Raw genomic sequence first — 22980 nt, 5'->3', positions numbered from 1 at the left:
TTGGGAGTGATGAAAATGGTCTAAAATTAGATAGTGGTGATGGTTGCACATCTCGGTGAATATGCTAGAGAAACACTGAAATGTATATAGTTGTTCCTCCATATTTGCCGGTTCTGCATCTGCAGATTCAACCAGCCACAGATCAAAATACAGTATTCACAGGATGTGGAACCCATAGATATGGAGGGCCAAATTTTCATATCTGCTCTTCCACTGAGCCCCCTGAGGGACTTGAGCATCTGCAAATTTTGATATCCGCGGGGCATCCTGGAACAAAGCCCCTGTGGATACCAGGAGACGACTGTACTTTAAAAAGCTGAATTTTATTTTATCTCAAAATATTTGTTATTTAAAAAGTTGATATCCGCGGGGCATCCTGGAACAAAGCCCCTGTGGATACCAGGAGACGACTGTACTTTCAAAAGCTGAATTTTATTTTATCTCAAAATATTTGTTATTTAAAAAGAAGAAGAAGAGGTAGTCAGACAGAGCCAGGAACAAACAAACAAAAACAAAAACAAAAAAAAGACAGAAGGGTTCAAAGTCACCTTCCCCCTATGTCTGGCTGTCACCTTGTTAAAGGACCCTCTGAGGTCAATAAGAGTTTGGGGAGTTAAGGGAAGACCCATCTTTGATTTCATCAATCAACTGGACCACTCAAAGGACAGAGGCAAAAATCTGCTCTGATTCCTTTCCACAGAGACTCTCCAAATATAACCCTCCAGGGACGTGAGCTGTCCATTCATTCACTCATTCATTCAGCACCAGTTCTACAGCAGTCCCTGTAGCTTTGTGCTGGCAATGAAAATCAGGAGAGACAGACTCTTCACTGGAGAAGCTCTCAATCTAGGGGAGAACACACAAGAGTCCAAAAGTAATATAAAACCACATGCCAAGTATTGTGAAAGAGATGTATGCAGTGTGCAAAGCAAGTGCCCAGAAGGGGCATAGATATATGATAGTAAAATACAAAATTTAAGGGAGGAGACTTGTATTACTTAAGTTCCCTGCACTTTGGTTTCCTCATCTTTCAAATAGAGAATAATACGAATAATACGAGAATAATACGAGGTTATTGTAAGTTTTAGATAAGTTAAAGTATGTAGAGTGCTTATTACCCAGCTGGTGCTTATTAAAAAGAAACTTGTTTTTACATGATCTAAGATGTCCCTCCAAGCCCTAGTCTTTCATGACTGTGGGTAGAGCAGAGAGAATTTCCATTTCCGAGCCTGCAAATGATCGCTCCTGTAATTCCCATGCCTCTGCCATGTGTCATTGATCTGTGTGTCATTGCAAATGCACTTCAATAATTTTTTCTCTGAGGTCATATATTTTATGTAAGCAAGAGAAGTATAAGTCTTTCCTTACAAGTGAGAACAGCCCTTTACTTCTCTGGTCCTCTATTCAGGCTGAGTGTGTCCCTTAGTTCAAGGACAGCCCCCTGACATAGGACTGTGCAACCCAGGCTGAGAAGCACAGGCATGAGCTGGAGCTGAATGCCAGGAGGTGAGAAAGAGGTTGTAACTTGGCTCGCTCTTTCATTCTCCCTTCCTTTTTCTCCTCCACTCTGAAATCTGGGGTAAGGCTGCAGCCATGGCTTGCAACAGTAGTGGCCAGATTTAAGAAATATTGCACACAGGACAACTACCCTGTGAAGCCAGCAATACCATACATGGGTCAGTCACAAAAAAATTAAAGTTCATTCCTTAGGGGACAAATTATTTAGTAGATTTTAAAGCAGGGACGGAGGGAGCAAGCTCGACGTCCAAAGCGCCCAATACCTAGACACAAAATAAGGAAATCTCTTTCTAAACACAGGAGGGGGCTGGATTTGGATCCCCTTCCTCCATCCCTCCAACCCCATGCAGTTGGCAAAGTACCTCCTCCGGTCAGAGCAGAAGGACAAGCTAGGATGGAGCACGCCCTTGATTCTGCCTCTGACAAACCTAATTGCTGCTCATCCTTCATGCCACTGCTTATGGGAGCCAGGCATGCAGCATGGAGGACGAGGTTGGGGGTGCAGGGGGGCTTTGGGGAAGGTACAGAAAAGAGATTGCACTGAAGTTTGGCTGTTCTAACCTATTTCTCCTAATTCAAGTAGCATCATGAGGCGGTACAGAGCTTTGAGGTGGGTGATTCCCTCCAATTTCTCACAAGAATCGATTCTGCTATTTAAGCAAATGTGCAAAGGAATGAGTCAAGCCAGTTTTCCTCTGTATTTGCTAGACATATATCAGCCAGGAGGGGGATCCCGTTCCTTCCCTGTGTGAGTGTATGCTGGCCTCTTTCCTCACATATGGCTGAAGGGGAAGAGATCGTGGGATCAAATACCAGCTCTACCACTTACTAAGCTGTGTGAACTTTGGCACATTACTTCATCTCTCTGAACCTCACTTGCTGGATGTGTAAAATAAAGATAAGTGACCTATCCCATAGGAATGAGTGGGAATACATTGAGATCGTTGACATAGAACAGTAGCACAGCACCAGACACACAGGGAGAACTTAACTCCTAGCAGCCGTGGTCAGTATTAGTTTTTGTTGTCATTAACATCAATTGTTTTGCTTATGGAAATGAACAGTTCTAAATTCCTAGTTTCATTTTTGTGAGTTCTTAGAGAGATGCTCTTAAGATTGCCTGTATATTAATCGCACTTAGTCATTCTGCCCTTCTGCAGGGCGAATTTGCAGATGGAGGTGGATGACTTTGCCTCTGTATGTTCATTTGATACCTCCTTCCAAAAGCTGCCGTATCAAAGAGCTAGAAAAACTGGGGCCCACAGTATGCCGGGAGTGCTCACCATTTGCCTCAGGGCCATAGTTGCTGTGGCTGCTATTACTGTTATCAGCATTTTAAATTACAACCTATGTGAGAAGCAAAATTACTATACCCATTTTGCAGGTGAAGAAACAGACTCAGAAAGAATACACACACACATACACACTCACACACACACACACACACACACACATGTACATATATATATGTAGCTTTCCAGCAACCACACATCTAGTAAGTGGCCAAGCAAGGGTTCAAAGCCAACCGCCTGCCTGGCCATCTGCAATAGTTCTAACCAGAGGCTGTTATTCTTGAAAATCCTCACCCTCAATTCTCTCTGGCTCTCATTCAAATTCAAATTTGAACAGGGTGTCCTGGTGCCAGTTTTTATCAACCAGAGACTCCAGTGTCTCTGCCAACACCATCCCCACTTCTAGCATCTTCAAATTGCTATCAAGATGTAACTTGCTCCAAAGAGGGGGATCAGTAGAAGAAGGCAGAGAGTTTGTGGTTATTTTATCATCTCAGGATTTAAGGGGGCTGAAATTTCTAAAGACCAACAATTGGCATGCTGTCTCTAGGAATGAGTGATTTATTAGCAGTTAGGCAGGCACGTGCTTTTATTTTGTCCTTCATACATTTTATCATCATTTTTAATCACCCAGAAAAATTGGTGTAGGCTATAGAGCAAGATAAGGCTTTCTTAGTTTTTCCCTGCCATCCCTACCCCTACCCTTGGCAAGATTAGACCCAACCTAAATGCCTCCCCCAGCTGTTTATTTAGACAAAGTGCAGCAAAAATAGCCAATTATTAACAATTCACTCCTTTAGCTCCCCCCCAAAACCTCTTCTTTGGTAGGTTATTTTAAATGTGGGCACTGGTTGTTTCCACATGCTGTTTGAGTAACTCCAAGGTGGTCAACACAAGAGTTGATAGTCCAAGGTCTTGCCATTCCCACATCTGACTGTGTTGGAATTGGTATTGCTGTTCAACAAAGAAGCCCTGCTTTATTTTTCTTAAGTTTCCACTTTCAAACAGTAGGCATTTAGGAAGAACAGAATGTGTGAATGGCATCTGTGTCAAAATCTACTGGCCACAACTGTCCCACAGAAAATCTAAAAACACAGAAGCATAGAGCATAGACCATACTGCAAAAGGACACGCCATAGCGCTTATTCAAGCACTTAATTCTTAAAAATACAGGAAGTGTCTTCTCTATAAATTCACTTATCTTTTCTAGGAGCCTTACCTAAACCTTCTTTAGCTTTTAGTAAAGAACCAATAAAACAGTCACTTCTTCCTAGGACTAAAAGCCACATAGTACCTAAAAATAAGTTTCCAGGTTCTTGATTCAAGGTAAATCAAGTGCAATATAATAGGTCAGCACCAGGATTTTAATGACAATTGCCTTTTGCCTACTAGTAGCACATTTATTAGGTTGATACTTAGGCACTTATGTCACATAGTTATTTGTGGTTAAATTGCATTATTATGTGAGTTTATGTTTATGTAATAGAAGAGCCATTAATAATATGCACATTAATTAAACCCAATAGATGTGTGGAACTTAGCATAGACACTAGGGTCTCTTCGTCAAGCTGAGTTATTCAATTCTGTTTTGCCATATATTGAAGACATCAGTTGCTTTGGAGAAGGTCTTTTCATTTATTTTGGCTTCATGAAACACAGTAAGGCATGTTGTCAGCCATTGAATGCATTTTTTAAATGGAACACCTTCCCACCCAGCAAGTGTGTTGGATGACTGTAATGAAAACTGAGAAATACCCAAAGGGCTTAAGATCATTAGCTGTAGCAGAGGTGCTGTCATTTTTGAGGTACATTACCCACACTGAATACCAGGATACCCTGGGTTCAACGAGGAGTCAAAAACATGATAACACAAGGAGTCAGTTACATAAATGAATACATCCAGCTAGGTTAAGAACAGGATCGATAGGATTGATGGCAAACCCGATAAACCACCCAAGAGCATTCGGCTCTATCCAATTGTCGTGAGGGGATACAGACTCAATATCTTGGTTTTCGTTTTGTTTTCAAAAGAAGTCAGAAGTCTGGAACACTATCCAAAATCTTGACTTTGGATTTTGATGATATTCAGCTTGAGGGCTGCCAGTCTGTGACTTCTGCCCTAGATAGATGAAGTCTGGATTTACTTCCCCTGCTCAAACAGGGGCTCCTGGAGAGCTACTATTTTGTCTTCCTCATCCTTTTATCCCTGAAAGAACTGAACGATGTTCTATACACATGGTTTGGGGAACTTGCCAGACATCAGGTAGCATGTTTAGCAGTTTACATTCATCCTTCCTCTCTAACTTTCACAGCAACCCTAGCAGGTAGTTACTGCTGTTTTCACCATTTGGCAGATGAGTGGGCTGAGAATTAAAGAGATGAGGTAGCATGCCCCGGTTCACACAACTAGAGAGTCGCAGGCTCAAACCTCAAACCCGGTACTTTAAATTTTTGTTTCCTAACCTCTAGCTAAATGTTCCTCCTAGATGTTCCCATACTACTCTGTATATACCTCAATGGGAGCATTTACCACTGTGCATTGTAATTGTCTTTTCCTTCTATCTCCTGAACCTCCTTGAAAACTAGGACTGTTGGATAGATACATGAGCAAATATAATCAGTGTTGCAGTGGAAATATGCAACAGTAACAAGAACGTCTTCCAACACTGAGAATGCTTTATAGTTTTTGTTTTTGTTGCTATCAATAATTTGATTTATTTGCAGGGAAATGGTGTGTTGTTTTTATAGTAGGGCAGGGTGAGTAGAGAATTAAGTATTCTTTCATCATTCTTTTACTCTTCTTTCACCATTTCCCCCAGGAAGCTCTAGGCTTTCTCTTTAGGAGAAATGGAAAGAGAACTTGACCTCTGTTGCAATTAACTAGAAACTCACCATTCATTTGATTTGGAACATACTACATAGCAGCCAAGTCTGTGTTTCCATTCCCCCTGGGCACCCGACCAGGATATTGTCAGCACACAGGCAACCACAGGAATTCTGCCCACACATAACACAGATGGACAAGGAAGGGCCACACAAGTTGGAGTAGGCAAGAAAATTAGCTCAGGGTGAATAGACAGGAAGCAGAAGCCTCTGGTATCTCATTTAGTGAATTAAATCCCTCACAAGGCTTCTTTGTGCTTTGGAGAGTGTGTGGTCTGGAGAACTGAGGGTAGAGGGCAGGGGCAGAGGGAGATGGAAAGTTAGGGCTTGGGGCTGCGGTGGGTGGGTTCTCACTTGGACAATGACTCACTTCGTCTTCCCAAGGCAAGTCTCCTAATTACCTAACTAATGGGGAATAATAACCCCACTTGGATGGGAGTTGAGAGAAGGGAAGGAAAGGTAAGAGAATTCATTAACCATGTGTGAGGGGCTTGGACAGCATCTCTGAAGGATCATCATTACATCATTTCAGCCTCCTCTTCCACCACTTTCTGCTAATATGAGTTAGAAAAATGCTAAATAACTATATGATAACACATTACTGGACAGACAACAATGCCAGAAAATATAATAGCCTTCTACAGCTAGGAAACTCCCCAAAGATATATTAAAAATGTCACTGATGCATAATGTAAACTATGAATTACAGTTTCATTTGGAGGACAAAATTTAAAATCTATACAGCTGTACAGTGGTATTTCCCACTGGGTTTTAGTTTTAGTTGTCTATTTCTGAGTTAAAAAAAAAAAAAATCCTGCAAGTAATTTTAGCACAAAGATGCAAACTTCAAGGAACCAGTTTCCTCCATATTTTTCCTTCTTGTTTTTGTTGGTCATGATGTCCAAACCTAGTATCTTCTTGACATGTTGTCTTTCCCTTAGAATGTTTCTGCAGGCTTCCTGGGAACCCTAGAATGTAGATTACACCTTTTGGAGATGTAGCCTGGCCACATAAGGAGAGAAGTAGTTGAAATTTGTGTCAAATTGCTTGTTTAAATGACTTCAGCCAACTTCTTAAAGCCAGGACAGCAGGGGCTGAGGATTTTAAAAGTTGGCAGGGGCCAAAATGACAAACCTCAGCAGTCACCTGGTGAGCTGCCAACTCTGACTAGAGGCTTCAAAAAATAAACTTTCTCAAAGGACACAAATGGAGAGTCATGTTTCAGCATCCATTAAAACAAAATCATAGGCTTACATCGCATAGTCAACTACTTTCATTTTCATTATGCTTAAAATACTTCATTTTGTAGATTGAGAATCAGTAGCTAAGAAAACCTTGTGTGGAGTTGTCACATATAGTGATATTTACAAAGGGATATTTACAAAGGGAGAGTTCTTCCTCATTCATTTTTCCTGAAAGGATAGAGGATTGTGTTATTAAAAAATACAATGTGATTTGGGCTAAGGGTCAATGTTTGAAAATATCTGCCTTGACCTTCTCCGGAGACGGAGCCCTCAGTGTTCATCTCTCACAGGAGAGATGTTATCGGCCTGATGATCTGAGCAGACTCACAGGTGTCTGTTGTTGACTCTCATTTTAACAAAAAAATTGTGTGTATATTTATATATATATATACACACACATATTTTATTTTGAGTTTTCACCATTTTTTAAAAACCAGGAACTTTTATCTAAAAGTGCAGATCTTCAGCTTTTCTAGAAAAGCTGGCAGATGTAGCTGCCTTGAGCCCTCCCTCATTCCCACACGGCAGCGCTAGCCTGGAGCTGAGTGAGGGCTGCTCCCCCATCCTCTACCGTTCAACTCAGTCCACAACCGTCTTACTTCACTTTCCTGCCCGGCACCTACGGGAATTTATATTTGCTACTCCCTGACTTAGAGAGCACCATATTCTTGCTTATTACCTGTAGAAAGATTAAATATTTTTTAAAGAACATGTGCTGTATACTTGTTCACCAGGAAATGGAGTGGGGACTTGTTACAACAGTGATCAGCCTTGAACGTCACGTTACTTTCATTGCTCTATTAACATGTGTCAAACAGTTCCACTGGTCAGCCCTCATCAACCTGGTTTTGCTAACCTAGTTTCTTACTGTACGTCATTTGATGCATATAAATAAATGCAAATTAAAGCATATTATTTACTGGTAACTAACTCTGGGATGCTTTCTGCTGTCTAAGCTGTCTCTCTAGTATGTGGCTTTCAGCAATTGTCACTGTAGAGACTTTCATGGCAAACTCTCCTCCAAAGGTTTGCAGAATGCTTGAGACTGGAATCTGCAGACACTGATGGCTGTTTCTCCTTTCTCTCCTTTCAGGCCCTCCAAACCACCACAGCCAGTCGACACTGAGGCCCCCTCTGCCACCCCCTCACAACCACACACTGTCCCACCACCACTCATCTGCCAACTCGCTCAACAGGAACTCGCTGACCAATCGGCGGAGTCAGATCCACGCCCCGGCTCCTGCCCCCAATGACCTGGCCACCACGCCAGAGTCCGTTCAGCTTCAGGACAGCTGGGTGCTAAACAGCAACGTGCCACTGGAGACCCGGTAAGTTGCTATCCCCAATTCCTACACAGTCACACTCTGCCCACCACTCTACCCTTGAGTCACCCACACAGAGACACGGGATGTCTCAGAGTTGTAGTGGGAGAGACATTCTTGACGTAAATACTGAGACAAGTGGGTTGATAGGTATTTCTTTGTTCAAATGTGTCCCCTTTTAATGCTTGTTTACTCTCTTAGACAGCTCTTGTGTACCTAACTAATAGAATTAGCATAACATATTTTCACTCAAAGGCTCATGGGAAACATGCTTATAAGGGTATATTGACTGAAAGCTGCTAATAAATTATGCATTTGGTCTTTCTTGAAGTAATAAATGAAGACTCCTTTGAAATTAAGTGTTTGGGGAGACGTTGAGAAACAATCCCTGATTCCAGACTGACAGAAGTATAATTTTAATTTATATTTCATCCAACATGCAGTCTCACCTTAATCCCTCCTGTACATACTAACAGCTTGATGCCTGTGGGGCAAGCAATAATGTATAAAAACAAACAACAGAAAAGGGGTAGTGCTTATGTTGGGAGGAAGAGTTTGAAAATGATCTGCAGGACTGGCTTTGTTCTGTTTTGCCTTTGCTTCTGTCCTTTTTTTTTTTTGCCTTTTCTTCTGATCTTCTAAAACCATGTGTGCCTTAATGACCTGTAGAAAGACCCATTGGTCATAGCGTGGCAGGTTGGGATGTAATTGACAATAAAGGCTGGGAGAGGGTTGGCCAGATATTGAAACAGCCTTGTTGCTCCATCCCCAGACACTTTCACGGTTTGTATGCTTCAATTGCTATGGTTTCCTTGTCCTGTGGAACCATGGAGACTAAACAGAGAGAGGGGATAATTCATATTGACCCATCAGAAAAGTTCTCAAATTGTTTGTAACCTTTAATAACTTAGGTTTGAGGAGAGATAGAAATAATCTGTAATCTTTTTGGTAATGGCTACTGAATTTTCTGCACACAGCTGGAAGCAATTTTGAAAGCCATAGCATTTGGAGTTATCTGTAATATTTTTTTGTTTTTTTTTTAATAAGATCTCGAGCATTAATATATTGTACACCCTTGTCACTGTAATCCCTCTAAATTTTAATTAATATATTTCTGACAATTACAGGGTATTTTTAACCATGCCTACAACTTACTTTCTAGAGTTTAAAATCTGTAAAGTCAATAAAACTATATGTATACACAAAGGTATTTCAAAAAGTTCGTGGAAAAAATTGTATTATCTTTTAATTCTATTTTTCCATAAGCTTTTTGACATACTTATATTTTATAAAGTAGATCTATTTAAACATCTGCACTGACATAGTAATCCACTAATAAACAGCTTTTCTAGATGCTGCCTGGTCAGCTTCTGACTCAAGATAATGTCATAGTTGCTGGTGGTCTTAAAGTCTGGATAAGATTTTCTGTTTTTTTCCTCCCCATATTTATGAACTGCCATAGAGTTTTTTGGGGCACTAGTCAGCCTATTTTAACATTAACAGACTATTATTTGTGAACTAGTTTCTGGCTAGAAAGGCTACCTAGAATGAGCCAGATCAAAAAGAAGGAGGAGGAAAGAAGAGGACCGTCATGCCCATTAACAGTCAGTTTAACTGTGCTCTTTGTATGTGCCAGATATTAACTGTCCATGTGTTATCTCATTCGAGCCTGAAAGCAATTCGGTCAGGTAGGAAGGGACTGTTACTATTGCCATTTTAAAGATGCAGAATCTAGGTGTAGAGGGACAAAGTAAACTGCAAGCAGTTTGGGGTTTCAGGTAGAGAGTAAGCCATGAGCTGCATTGGGTGGAACACTGGCGGTTCTTACACACAAAATAATGTGATTAAATGTCTGTTAAGTGACCAACCACAAACCTACGTTTATTGCCCTAATTGTTACATTTACAGGGCTAGATCCATCAGACTGTTTTTTGCAAGGAGTCTCCCCTCGGTGATAAGAACACATACAACACATAAAACATATCTCTCAGTTCCCGATTTCATTAATTGGTTTTCCAGGAGATTTATTTTGAACACCATTTGTAAAAATGCATCCTGTTGACAAACACCTAGTAGAGAGGACCAGCAAAACAAGGCAGATCACTTTCCTGCTTTTCTGAAGTAAACTCTCTCAGAATTTACTTTCTGATCTGTAGAATCCTTCTGCAGATCATTTGAATATCTGGCATTTTCCCAAAGATTAGGACTTCTCAATGATGCTTTTGGAAGAGGAAAGGTCAACGTGATATTTGGTGAATAGACAGGATTGCCAAAACCTTGAAGTTTATCAGAAGGAAAAAACAAGTGAGAATAATACCTGGATATTTTTGATCAGTACATTCAAGAACCAAGAATTAGAGAATGTAAGTCTCCTGGGATGGAGCTATTACCAGAAATCAAGCAAATGTACACAAGTCAGCAAATATTTAATGTGCAACTAATCTCACATATAAAAACTTTAGCAGTAGTCCATAGAATTGTTGAAATTTATTATTCTCTTTTAAATATTTTTAATTCAGCCTCTTACTGGTGAGTGTTAACTGAGGCCCTTGTGCATGCCAAGCGCTATATTAAATACTGGGGAGATAACGATGAAAACATCTATCTTCCCTTTGAAGCTCATACAGTATAAAGGGGATTGTAGGCACATAAACAAAAAGATAATGCAGTAAATACAGCAATGGAAGTGTGAAAGTCACAGTGATTGTACACTGGAAGAAGTGATTAGCTCTCCCAAAAAGGTCAAGGAAAGTTTCACAGCTGAAGGGCTGCTTGAGCTGGGTTTTGAGGAATGAGCAGGAGTTCACCTAGCAGATAAGCAGAGAAAAGTCAAAGATAAGCACGTTGTTTGCTTCCATTCCCCACTGGTTTTTCATATAGTTGTGGCAACTGAGAACTGAACAAATTCACTCATTCAAATGCTAAAAAATATTATAAGCTTTGGGCCAGCCCCATGGCTCACTCAGGAGAGTGCGGTGCTAGTAGCCCCGAGGCCGCGGGTTTGGATCCTATACAGGGATGGCTGGTGCACTCACTGGCTGAGCGTGGTGTGGAAGACACTGAGCCAAGGGTTGTGATCCCCTTACCGATCAAAAAATATATATATATTATGAGCTTAAGAGTGTCATTTTGTCACCCACAAGAGAGATCGTAGATATAGGGTTCTTCTTTTTAGGGGCATGATGCCATACTATGATTCCCATTCCAGTCTTTCATATCAGATAAGAATTGGTTAATCACATCCAGGAAAAGAGCCATTAAAGGCAAGACATTCTGAAGGTTGACCATGATGTAGCCACCAATTTTGAAAATGCAGTGGAAATTTACAAACAGCTTCATCATCCCTTAATGGTGGTAGCTTCACCATCACATTAATGCAGACTTCTGGGTGTGATGGAAGAAGTTTGTAATTCTGGGAGGTAATGAGCAGACGTTCTGCCACCCCCAGAAACTCTAAGCCAAGTCTAATGTATTTCTTTAGACTAGTGGGGAATGGGCCCTTGCCTCTATGCATTGCTCTTTTGATGTCCCCATCAGTCTTAATGAGGCATTTTAGATCTTCTCTGACCTATGCTTTTTCCATTTTTTTTCTATGACAAGTAGAATTGGCGGTGCTGGGCTGGCCCGGTGGCGCACTGCTACAGTGCGGCGCTTGGGAGCGCGGCGCTCCCGCCGAGGGTTCGGATCCCACATACAGACCGGCCGCTCACTGGCTGAGCGAGGTGCGGGCGCGGCACCGAGGGTTGCGATCCCGTTGCCGGTCCCGGTCCGGTGCGGGCACGACACTGAGGGTTGCGATCCGTTGCCGGACACGAAAAAAGACAAAAAGGAAAAAAACAAAAAAAGAATTGGCGGTGCTGATTAAAGAGTCTTAGCCAGAAAATAGGACTGTACAAATTTGGAATTTAACTTAAGATAAAAAAAGAAAAAAAAAAACACATAAGGGAAGTTCTGTATCAAAATTAATCCTGTAATAGAAAAATGCATATACATTTCTCTACCAAGAGCAGTCAGTTCATGTATAAACCATAACGTAATCCAAAACAAACAAACGTAAGGCAAAGGAACTAATTGCAAGCAGTCTGCACTGTCTTTTCTAAAGTAGCCTGTAACAAAATCACTCTGCCCACCCTCTTCCTCCAAGCCTATTCACTAAAGGTCTTAGAACAAAGTCCACTTGCAAATTTTGGTGTATATCACCTATCTACTCCTTCCTCTGCTGAGAGCGACAAGGTCAGAAATCTTCCTGGTTGGCTGCTTCTCTGGGAGTTTGTGAAGTCAGCTTCTCTTGCCTAAAATGGTAGAAAGTAGCTCAGTGATAGAACCTAACTTTCCAGCCTTTGTTTTTTCTGAAGCAGACTTGTCTCTCTGAATCTATCTGGGCAGCAGGTCACCAAAGAGAATTCCTGAGCAGGACAAAACTTCCCTCTGAGTTTACTTTTGCCCTGAAATACTGGAAGCCCTAATTTTAATCACCAAGATCTTCAAGCTGAAAACAAGTTCGCAAGGTGCTTTAAAAATGATCATCCATTATTTGTTCTGGAAATAATCCATGAGAACCTGCCACGTGCCAGGCACTGATGACTCAGAAAAGAAGAAAAACAAAATTCTTGCCCTTACAGAGATTCTAGGCTGGATGTAGACAGACATGAACAAAAGATTATACAAATGCCCTACGATGACAAGTGTAGAAAATGTCAGGAGAGGCATAAAGAAGCCAGACCCATGAGAAATTGACTTTTAAGCTGATCCCTAAGGATGAGCAGGTGTTAATCAGGCTTAAAGAGTGTTCTAGGTGACAAAAACAATGACCCACTGTGGGGAGAAACACTAAAGTGCCTAGAAAGTTAGGCAAAGGTGGGATGGTACAAAGATTTGGGCTGTATTAAAGATTTTGGACTCTACCCCAAGAACAATTAAAAGTCACTGAAGCCTTTGAAGCACAAGAGTAAAATAAGATATGGTTTTGTTTTGTTTTGTTTTTGATGAAACTGTAGCCACCGTATGGTAAATGGATTGGGGGGACAGGGTTTGGAAGGAGGAGCAAGACTACAGGTGCAGTTTGGAGAACATTGTCATAGTTCAGATGAAAAGTGGTACGGCTTTGATTAGGGCAGTGGTGCTGAATAGTCATAGATGTGAGGTATATTTTGAAGGCAGAATCAGTAGAAATCAGTGACTGCTGGGATGCAGAGATGACAATTAGGATTCCTTATGAATTTTTTTGATGGAAGGGTCTGGGTGAATAGTGATGTAATTTACTAAAGAAACAGGTTTTGTAGCAGAAAACAAAATTTCAATTTTGGACATGTTAAATCTATGATGTAAGAGGATATTAAGCGTAGTTATTGGCCAGATTTATTTTGATTCTAAAATAATTTATATAACACAAAAAATCATCCATTTACAAATAATTGCATATTTAGTGTATCCCAAGCTCTCAGAAATTGATTTTCCTTTTGAAAAAATATTTCTCCAGAAATTTTAAAAATTTATACCACATGACTATGTAGGTCTGTAGTAACAACTTTCATTTATCAAATACTCTTTGCTTAGCACTTAGCTTTACATATATGATCCCATTTAATCCCTTAAACCCATCTGTTATGTATAAATTACTATCCCTACTTAAAATAAAGGAAAACTAAGGCTCAAGGAGATTAAGTTACTTACACATCACCTAATTAGTAAGTGACAAAGATAGGATTTAAACCTGTGTCTACCCGACTCCAAATCTCATGCTCTTAACCACCACATGATTGTACCTTTGGGTCTAGGAGAAAGAAAAAAAAAATTACGCTTATCCTGATGACAAACAACGAATTAATTTGCCTAGGCCAGGGAAATGGTGAAGTCAATACATTATAAGTGACATATGGAGAGAAATGATCTATGGGATGAACTCCAGCCTATTACTGGACATAGATTAGTCACTGTCAAAATTATAAGCCAGGAGAGATGTAAGGGACCCTTCTCTGCAGCTCTGCAGGATTAGTGGCAACCCAGGATGGTAAATCTGACGCCTTGCTGCTCCGTAGCAGCACAGGATATGTGTGAGCTGATTTACAGGGAGAGGCTTAATGCCCTGCATATTATAAAATGTGAGCGCAAATCAACACTGAAGAAATGAGAAGCACGGCTACTTTTTTTAACCTCTGTGATTCGTAGGATTTTTTTCTTCCAAACAGGGCTTTACCAGATTGAGAGGAAAAAGCCAAACAGCTACAGGTACCGTGGCTGACCATTTGGTCATCCTTTGAATATTGTTGTTGCTCCTGTTGGCAGAAAGCTGCGGCAAGGGCTCTGATAGAGTATTGAGCATGCCAGCTGGTTAGCTCGGGCGACTATAGCGTGTTGTTATAACACCAAGGTCAAAGGTTCAGATCCCTTTAGCAGCCAGCCACCCAAAAGAAAAAAAGTACTGAGCATGTTGGGCTTGATGAGAGGCATCTAAGGAATCTAATTTGGGTATCAGAATTTCAGAAAACACAGTTTTTGTCTCCAGGACAAAGTAATCTTAGTCTAATCTGGATGCTTTATTGGTAGTGCATATTTGGGAATCGAGATGCAGGACCTTTAGTAAATAAGGTTTTTACAGAGAAGCAACGAGATCATTGAAACATCTTCACCATGCTGAGTCCAAAGACTGTTCTAAACTTGTTCTCAGATTGATTTTTCTACCTACAGATTAATTTTGTGACAGAATCACTGACAAGCTTGATCTTGAGAATATTAAACCAGAGTAACCTGTTTGCTTTTTTTTTTTAATGTTTTCAAGTGAGGTTTAAAACTAGAATTCATAGTGAGTGAACCAAATGCATTGAAGCACTTTTTAAATCAATAAGCAGCTTGATTTCTCCATATTGCAAAACATTATGCCCCCTCTAAATTCTCATCAGAGGCTACATGGAAATTAATGAGACCTTTAGGTTAGCCTTTCAAGCTCAGCCTTATTTTATAGCTTTACCTTGCCTTTTTGACACCGTGATCCCACCTGGCCACCAGCAGCATTTCACGTTGCAGTGCACTTTAATTTTGCAGTTTTCTTAGTCTTCCTTGGAAACTGGCAGCTTATTAATCTCAATAACTGAGCTGCTCAATAGACAAGCTCACCAATGAGAAACCAGGCTGTGTCTTTTTTATTTTTATTTTTTCTTGGCAGATGGAAACAAGGGGGTTGGTTGTTGGATGGAGACAAAGGGGGGAGGGGAGTAGAGAAAAAGCCGTTTAGGAGGAGCACTCATACCCCACATCACTTTCTGACAATTGGCAGAAAAATAAAGAGAGCCTAGTCTGATCCACTGCTCTGCAATTTATGGCTGTGGTGTTAAACACACTCAAGCCCATTAATAAGAAAATAAATAAAGTGTTGTGGCGCGTGTGCAAATTACAAGGTACATTAAGAAAGAAGCAAGCATTACATCTTATTCGAGACCACTCCAGCCTACTCTTGGCCTGGTTTGAGAACTTGCAAGCATCCTTGAAGGAGGAGGCATCCAAGGAGAAGCTGTCCTTTTTAAATTTGTCCCCTTCTGTAAAATTAAAAACCTGTTATGTTTATTAAAGCTTTGGGGACTTGAACTTCTTACTCACAGGGTACCACAGCGAAGCCTCTAGGTAGAAAGAACTGTTTAAAAAATTCATCTCTCAGCAGCCTGGACCTTGGGGACCCAATTATGGACTGAGGCCACCTCGTGGTCATGCATTGTAAGAGCAAGACTCTGCCCCGAGTCTGTGTAAATGTGCAAGACTTTGGGTTAAGTTCACAGTTGAAAAAAGCCAAATGTTTCCATCTTGTCTGTGTGCTTTCACCCGTTCAGCTAATATCTACTGTCGTTCCCTTGGGGCATTTCCTGAAGTCTTCCCAGAAGATATTTGATGTGGCTCAGACAGGGAGAAACTTGATGAAGCTCAAGTCCTTTCCTAATTCTAGCTCCCCAATGATCCTTTTCTTTTCACAGAAGCCAGAGAAGGCAGTCGTGTTTCTCCCAGGCAGGAGAAGTGGGCTCTGCAACATTTTTTAAGGTTCCTTTGATTTATCAGCTTTGCGTGCTTTTGTGAGTTGGGATCATGTGTCCCCAGAATTGCAATCCGTCACAATGTACTCAGCCATTTTGCTCAATGGGAGCTGCATCTTTTAGATTATGTGGGAGTATTCAAGAAACTTTTCTCAGATAGATTTCTTGCGCCTAAAACCCACCAACTGGGGGCTATTTTGCAAGTCTTGTTTGCAAATTTTCATTTTTAGAGGTCATAATAGTGCTAAACACAAAGGGTCACTCTCAAAATCATGTTTTTAAACGTCCCTTAAAGAATCATTTTTTGCTCAGAATAACAGTTTAGGAGTCAGCAAATAACCCCAATTTCTGTCATTCGTGCTTTAACTGTGTGTGCCTTATACTTTAAAAGAGAATAAACAACAGTTCTTTTCTATTTGCTAAATTGGATTGAAATCATTTTTCAATTTGTTAGAGCTTCAGTTGGGTGCAAGCATTCATGAGTCCATTTCTCAACAATTAGTTCTCCTGTAAAGGTGCTGCACACTGATCATCTGATGTTTAAAATCTTACATTTAATAGTTATATGAACAAATGAGTTTAAAATCCTGCACTCAGGGGAAGGTGAAAAATTTTGCTTTTCTTGGATTGGTATGTGCTAAGAAAAAAATTTTAAATGGAAGCTTAATCTTAGTGGCTTTTTAATTTCCTATCAACTCAGATCCTCTTGACTGGTCCTGGTCCGGTACGGGCGCGACACTGAGGGTTGCGATCCGTTGCCGGACACGAAAAAAGGAAAAAATAAAAAAAAATTAAAAAATAAAAAATAAGAAGTCTGTATCTCAGCCTTGCTTTTCTGTTTTCCAACACTGTTCTTATGCAGGCCTCCTTTTGTGAGATCCTTATAGGAATGACAGGCTATTTTTCAAAGCTTAGAAACCTAACAGAAGGAGAAGCTCTTGTCCCTGATACTTCAACAACACTCCTTTGATTGAGTTTCATGGAACCCAGCTAGGACCATGTGCCCACAACTGACCCAGTCCTGAGGCCTGGAGAACAGACCACGTTGATTGGCTAAGCTGGATCACGTGCCCACACAGAGCCTAATTAGTGGTGAGGAAGGGGTGTGGCCATAACCAGACATTGTGCTATTAGGAGACCATAAAGTGGAGGCCTGGCAGGCAAAACCACAGACCAACCCAGGTCAAATTCAATGCTAGTTTTGCCACAACCCAGCTGTCTTCTCTTATGGCCTGATTATAATGATTTTTTTCCTCTGGGCAGACACAGTCCTGGCCAGGGTGTGGGGTGGGGGAATTTCAGGGCATCGGGCGATCTCACTTGCCTGGGCACAGAAGAGGGTTTACAGTGAATTCCCACCTCCTGTGATTCATCACCTTCTCTGGTTCACTTCTCAAACATCCCACGACTTTACCTTTGAGCTCACTGTGGCCACTTAATGCGTTTTAACTTTTATTAGTCCCCTGATGTCTCTTTTGAGATATCATCTTCTTTCCTGAAAAAGTGCTTGGATTCCACATTTTCTAATTAAAACATGCTCATTTATTGTCTTACTAACCAGTGCTCTTTACGAGGGCTCATGATGAGAAAGTTAACACAAAACATCTCGATACATTTCCCATCTCCTAGAAACAGCTGAAGAAGCCGTTTTACCTTTATAAAGCTGAATTACTTTGAAGAATTTTTGGTTTTGCTTTTGAATAAAATCATGAATGGGAAACATTTTAACTCCATGCTTCAAGCTCCTAATATTCTCAGCAATGCATTTTATCCTCCCTGTTGTAAAAATCTCAGGTGGAACATTTTGCAGGGATCAGTCAGCTCCATAGTGAATATAGGCAACGTCAAAATAGTTCTGTGTTTAATCAAATAAAAACTTTTGTCCTAAAATGCAACGTGTCCTGATGTTAATGACAATGCCCATTGCTGTTTATGCTCCTGTGAGTTAATTTGATATTACTAGGGGTAGTAAGGCTCTGTCATATAGGAAAAGGTAGCACAAATTTAAACCCACCTCAGATTTCAATATAATGGTGTGTGCTGGCTTTGGGGTGGGTGTGGGAGCAAGGAAGGAAGAACGTATTCAGTATGTGTCTGGGCATACTTTATTTTCTGAGTTTTCACCATTGTTTGCCTTGTCTTTGGAAATATGAAAGCAGTCTTAAGATGGGGACCTCCTCGTGTCCTGCCTGTGATGTGCACCTTCAAATTCAAAATACCATTCAGTTTGTGGAAAAGGGAGACACGTAGCATTCTTCACAGAGCTAAAGCCAAAGGGCTGTTTGAGTCAGTGAGAGAGAGAGAGAGAGAGGAAGGGAGGGAGAGAGAGAAAGAGAGAGAGAGAGCAAAAGAGAAAAGGTCTTATGATGAAGATATGGAAATAAGTAGATGCCCTCTTCTTGGAGGGTGACCCTTGATTCCGACTCCCACGTCAGTAGACAGAGCAGGAGAAGGAAGGAATCAAGGTCAACAGGATTTGAGTTGGCTAAAACTGAGCCCTAATCATGTAAGAGAAGGGGGCAGCACTTGGCAGCAGGGAGGCAGAGTTTTCAAACTGGAACCCATGTCAAGATCAGCTAGTGTAGCTCAGTGTCTACTTTACGGATGAAGAGAGTGAGCCCTAATCATGTAAGAGAAGGGGGCAGCACTTGGCAGCAGGGAGGCAGAGTTTTCAAAATGGAACCCATGTCAAGATCAGCTAGTGTAGCTCAGTGTCTACTTTACGGATGAAGAGATTGAGACCCAGAAGTTCCCTGACTCCTCAAGGCCTCCTGCTCTGAATGTCTGGGTGGGGCCAGCTCAGGCTTTCCCCAGCGCCCTTCCCTGTTTCCTGCGTGATTAGGGCACTTAGGTGCCTTTTTATCCACACAATCTTCATCTCCATTTTCTTCTGCAAAAGAAAGGTCAAGAAGTTAAGATAAAGAATTAGAGCATACATTGCAACAGATTTGGTCTTTTGGGTTATTTCATTACAAAATGTATACATTCTCTTGGTAAAAACATTCAACAATTAGAAAGATATAAAGTATTCCGGGCTTCTCAATTTCTATTTTAAAGAAAATTTTGCTTGGAGGTTTATTATTTTAGGCTTCCAAAAATGTTTGTGAATGTCTGAGCATATATATTTCAAATGTAATATAAATGGAATCATATACATACCATTTGGCAACTTCCTTTTTAAACTTAATAAGATATTGCAGAAATCTTTTCAGGTAATTTCATGTAGACCTGCCTCATTCATTTTTAAAGTTTGTGTAATATTCCATAATGCTGTAATTTATTTAACCAGTCTCTTCTTGATGGACATTTAGATTGCTTTTAGATTTTTTGCTATTACAAAGAAAACTAATGAAGAGTTTTCTGTAAATGAATATATGTATATATATATATCTTTCTTTGCATAATTATGTGATTAGATTCAAGTTAAATTCCTGGAAGTGAAATTGCTAGATCAAAGGGTATGTATAATTTGCATTTTGAATTTTGATAGATTGTGCCACAATGTGTCTATCTCAATTCAAATTGTTATGATCTCTCTTTATTCCTCCGTCTTTCGTAGCCTGACTTTCTTTTATGGGTTTAAAATAAGAGCCCCAGAGTTTATGATGTTGGATTTTAGATACTGATGTGAGAAAATTTTCTTTTTCAAGGAATAATGTTGTAAATAATACAGTACTCAAATACCCTAGAAATGCGGACGCCCTGAGAAAGAGGCATAGCTGTGGGGAAAATCTGACTCACTCCCCTTGGTTCCAGCTGTAGGCAGCTTTCTCTTTATTCCCAAACTACGCTGCAGTGCAGCCGACATGATTCAAAACACCTAACCTTTGCTGCCTTCCGCTTTCCCATTTATAATTTGGCAATGTTTAAATTTGCCTCTTCTCCCCGTCTACGTTGCCTGTATCTCCCTAACGGGGATATTATAAGAATGTCTAAGACAACTTAGTCGAGTTCCTGAATCCCCAAGAGAAATGCCTAGTGCAGCAGTATGATTGTTCTAACGATTACGGGAGAGCATTATGATCAAGAGCTGGAAAATCCGGCGCAGGAGACAGCCTCTTTTGTGAAGAAAGTATGTGAGGGTTCTGTCAATAAGGCCCTCAGGCCAAACTTTTATATAGTTACTTTATCTGAAACTCTGATTTTATGCTAAATAAGGATTTTTGTATTTCCCACCTCCCACTGGCAATTCCAATACCGCTGTGTTTGTAGGACGTCAGCTTAATTCAGCCAACATTTATGGAGGTCCTGTAAGTGAGGAGCACTATGCAAGGCACTGAGGGTAAAGAGTGAAAAAGACTTGGCCCTTGTTCTCTGGGAATTACAGTCTAGTGGGAGAAAGGCAGTGAAGCAGATCATTCATGTTAATATAGAATGCTGTGAGATGGCCTTACATTCAGGGACTGTATGGGAATGTGGAAGCCAGGCTGGAGGGAACGGTGTCTGAGCCCCATCATGATGGAACAGTGAGAGTTACCCCATCAAAAGGGCATTCCAGGCAGAGGGAAAAAAATAAGAAAAAGCCAGAAAGGCAAGGGTGTGCACATTCTGGATCAACTGGACTGGGACTCAGGAGAATGCTGGAAAGGTCTTGTGGCCCATGTCGGGGACGCCTGGTCAAGCACCCTGTGGCTTATTCTGTGTGGGATGAGGAGGCTGCTAGGGGATTTATGCAAAGGCATGTTATGGTCAGGTTTGCCATGAGGAGAAGGAAATACTTTGGTTGACACACTTAAAAAGGAGAAGCTAAAGGTACAATGCAGTTAACCAAAGGATTTCATATTTGGGTGAGGAAGGAGGGAGAGAAGGAAGGAAGAAAGGAAGGAGATAGAAAGAAGAGAAGAAGGAAGAAAGGGAAGTAAAAGGAAAGATATACATATTTAAAGTAGGCAGTGTATGGATTCATTATGATTATCTCCATGACAGTAAGAGCCAGCATTTACTGAGAGTCTGTTTGGTGTCAAGAATGTGCTAAGCCCTTCATTTAATCCGCATACTATTTCTAAGAAATACTTTCAGTCACTTTCACTATTTCCATATGAGAAAATTAAGATTCAGCAATATCAAGTCATGTACCGAAGACTGCACAGGTTACAGGTAGGACAATCAGGCTCTGAACCCCACATGCTGCCCAACAGTTTATCCATTAACCACCACCCTATCCAGCCTCCCAGAATCAGCAGGTGCTGTCCCGGTCTGACCCTGACTCTGAGCTGCCTCCTCTCCCACACTCCTCCCTTCCCCATCACCTCTCTTCCCCTCTTCTTCATTCCCTCTATGGAAATACAAACATTGCTTTGTCTTTCACATAACCACTTAACCTCTTGTCAAGCAAAACCTAAGAGCCAGAAAGGACCCCAGTTCAAATGGAAGCCTCTGAGATGTCTGCAAAGGCAGCCTCTCCCTCCACCCAGACTTGCCTTTAGGTTTTGTTTAATTCTGCCACTTTGCAAAGAAAATGCCTGAAGGCGGGCACCTGCCTTTTAGTCTAACATCCAACCTCCCTGTCAGGCAGTTTTCAATTTACCATGCCTCAGCATGTCCAACTGCATCTTCGTCAAGACTTCCAAGATGGCAGTGACAAGCTTTTGGGGTACTTAAGGCAAACATGCATGACAGTTTTCCTTGACACTTGCATTTTTAAAAAGTCTCGCCCGGGGCTCTAGGAAACCCAGCATTTAAGAAACCAGGAACCTTTCAAAGAAGCCAGGCTTTCACAGTCTGCTTCCCTGGGACATGTTTTGTGATGGGGATGCTGCAGGATCTGCTTGAGAGTATATTAAGTTCCATGGCAATATTTATGTGCTGGTGCTAAATGATGGTTGCCTTTTTTAATGGCATTTTTTGATGACTGAAATGTATGGATCTGTTCCGTGCATTGTCAGTGGGTATGTGGCTGGCCTACAAACACACTTAAATGGCACACTTCTGCAAAGCATTAATTTCTGAGTGTCCAACAGATATATGTAGGCCGGCAGACATGTCACAGGGGTTGCTCTAAAGCTTAATTAATATCCCTGAAGAGCTCTTATATCATTTGATGAAGAGCGCTAAATAAGAAGAAAATACTGTACCTATGGATATTACACATATAAAGAAATGTGGGTAAATATGCTGATAGGTATTCTTATATTTGCTGTGCCTTAAAGGGTCTGATGTAAATTCAAATGGGAAAATAAATTGCGTTAAGGATAATCATCTTTTATTTGAGGGTTAAAAAAAGAAAAAAGCAACAGTACTCCAAACTTAAAAACAAGAAATCTCTACATACTATGATGTGATAGAAGCAAATCTATAAGACACAAAAATGAGTAACAGTTTTCTTTTGTTTCCTTTTACCTCTGCCAGTCCCTATATCTAGGATTGCTTCATTGACTTAAGAATTGTTGGTAGCTATGCAAGAATTCAGATAAATCAATTGTCTTTCTCTTTTCAGGCCTTGAAAAAATCCCATAAAATACTTAATCTGTCACCTTTAATTTTTATACCATAGGTATGCCTTCCTTCTTTCTTTCTTTCTTTCCTTCCTTCCTTCCTTTCTTCCTTCATTCACCCAGCAAATTGGTCTTGAGCACCTGCAAAAAGCTGCAAATAACCGTTGGATTTTTTGGTTGGTTGGTTGGTTTTTCATTTCTTTCTGGGCCTTAGTGTACCAATTTAGAAATAGAGATGAATTAGAACTTCATTTCTCAAATGAAGAATA

At 40.7% G+C, this 22980-nt stretch overlaps 1 protein-coding gene across 1 annotated transcript in view; it reads left to right on the top strand.

The window, feature by feature from the left end:
* Positions 1-22980, top strand: part of LOC103589557 (teneurin-2-like) — a 417443-nt gene that overhangs the window by 377444 nt on the left and 17019 nt on the right. Inside the window, exon 3 of the mRNA XM_008571564.1 lies at positions 8031-8265. Within this exon, the coding sequence (XP_008569786.1) occupies positions 8031-8265 (235 nt within the window). The remainder of the gene's footprint in view (positions 1-8030; positions 8266-22980) is intronic.

Source organism: Galeopterus variegatus, unplaced genomic scaffold (assembly GCF_000696425.1).
Source record: "Galeopterus variegatus unplaced genomic scaffold, G_variegatus-3.0.2 Scaffold702, whole genome shotgun sequence".
In the NCBI taxonomy this organism is placed as follows: Eukaryota; Metazoa; Chordata; class Mammalia; order Dermoptera; family Cynocephalidae; genus Galeopterus; species Galeopterus variegatus.
Note: the sequence above shows the minus strand (reverse complement) of the source record. Positions and strands in the feature narration are given on the sequence as shown.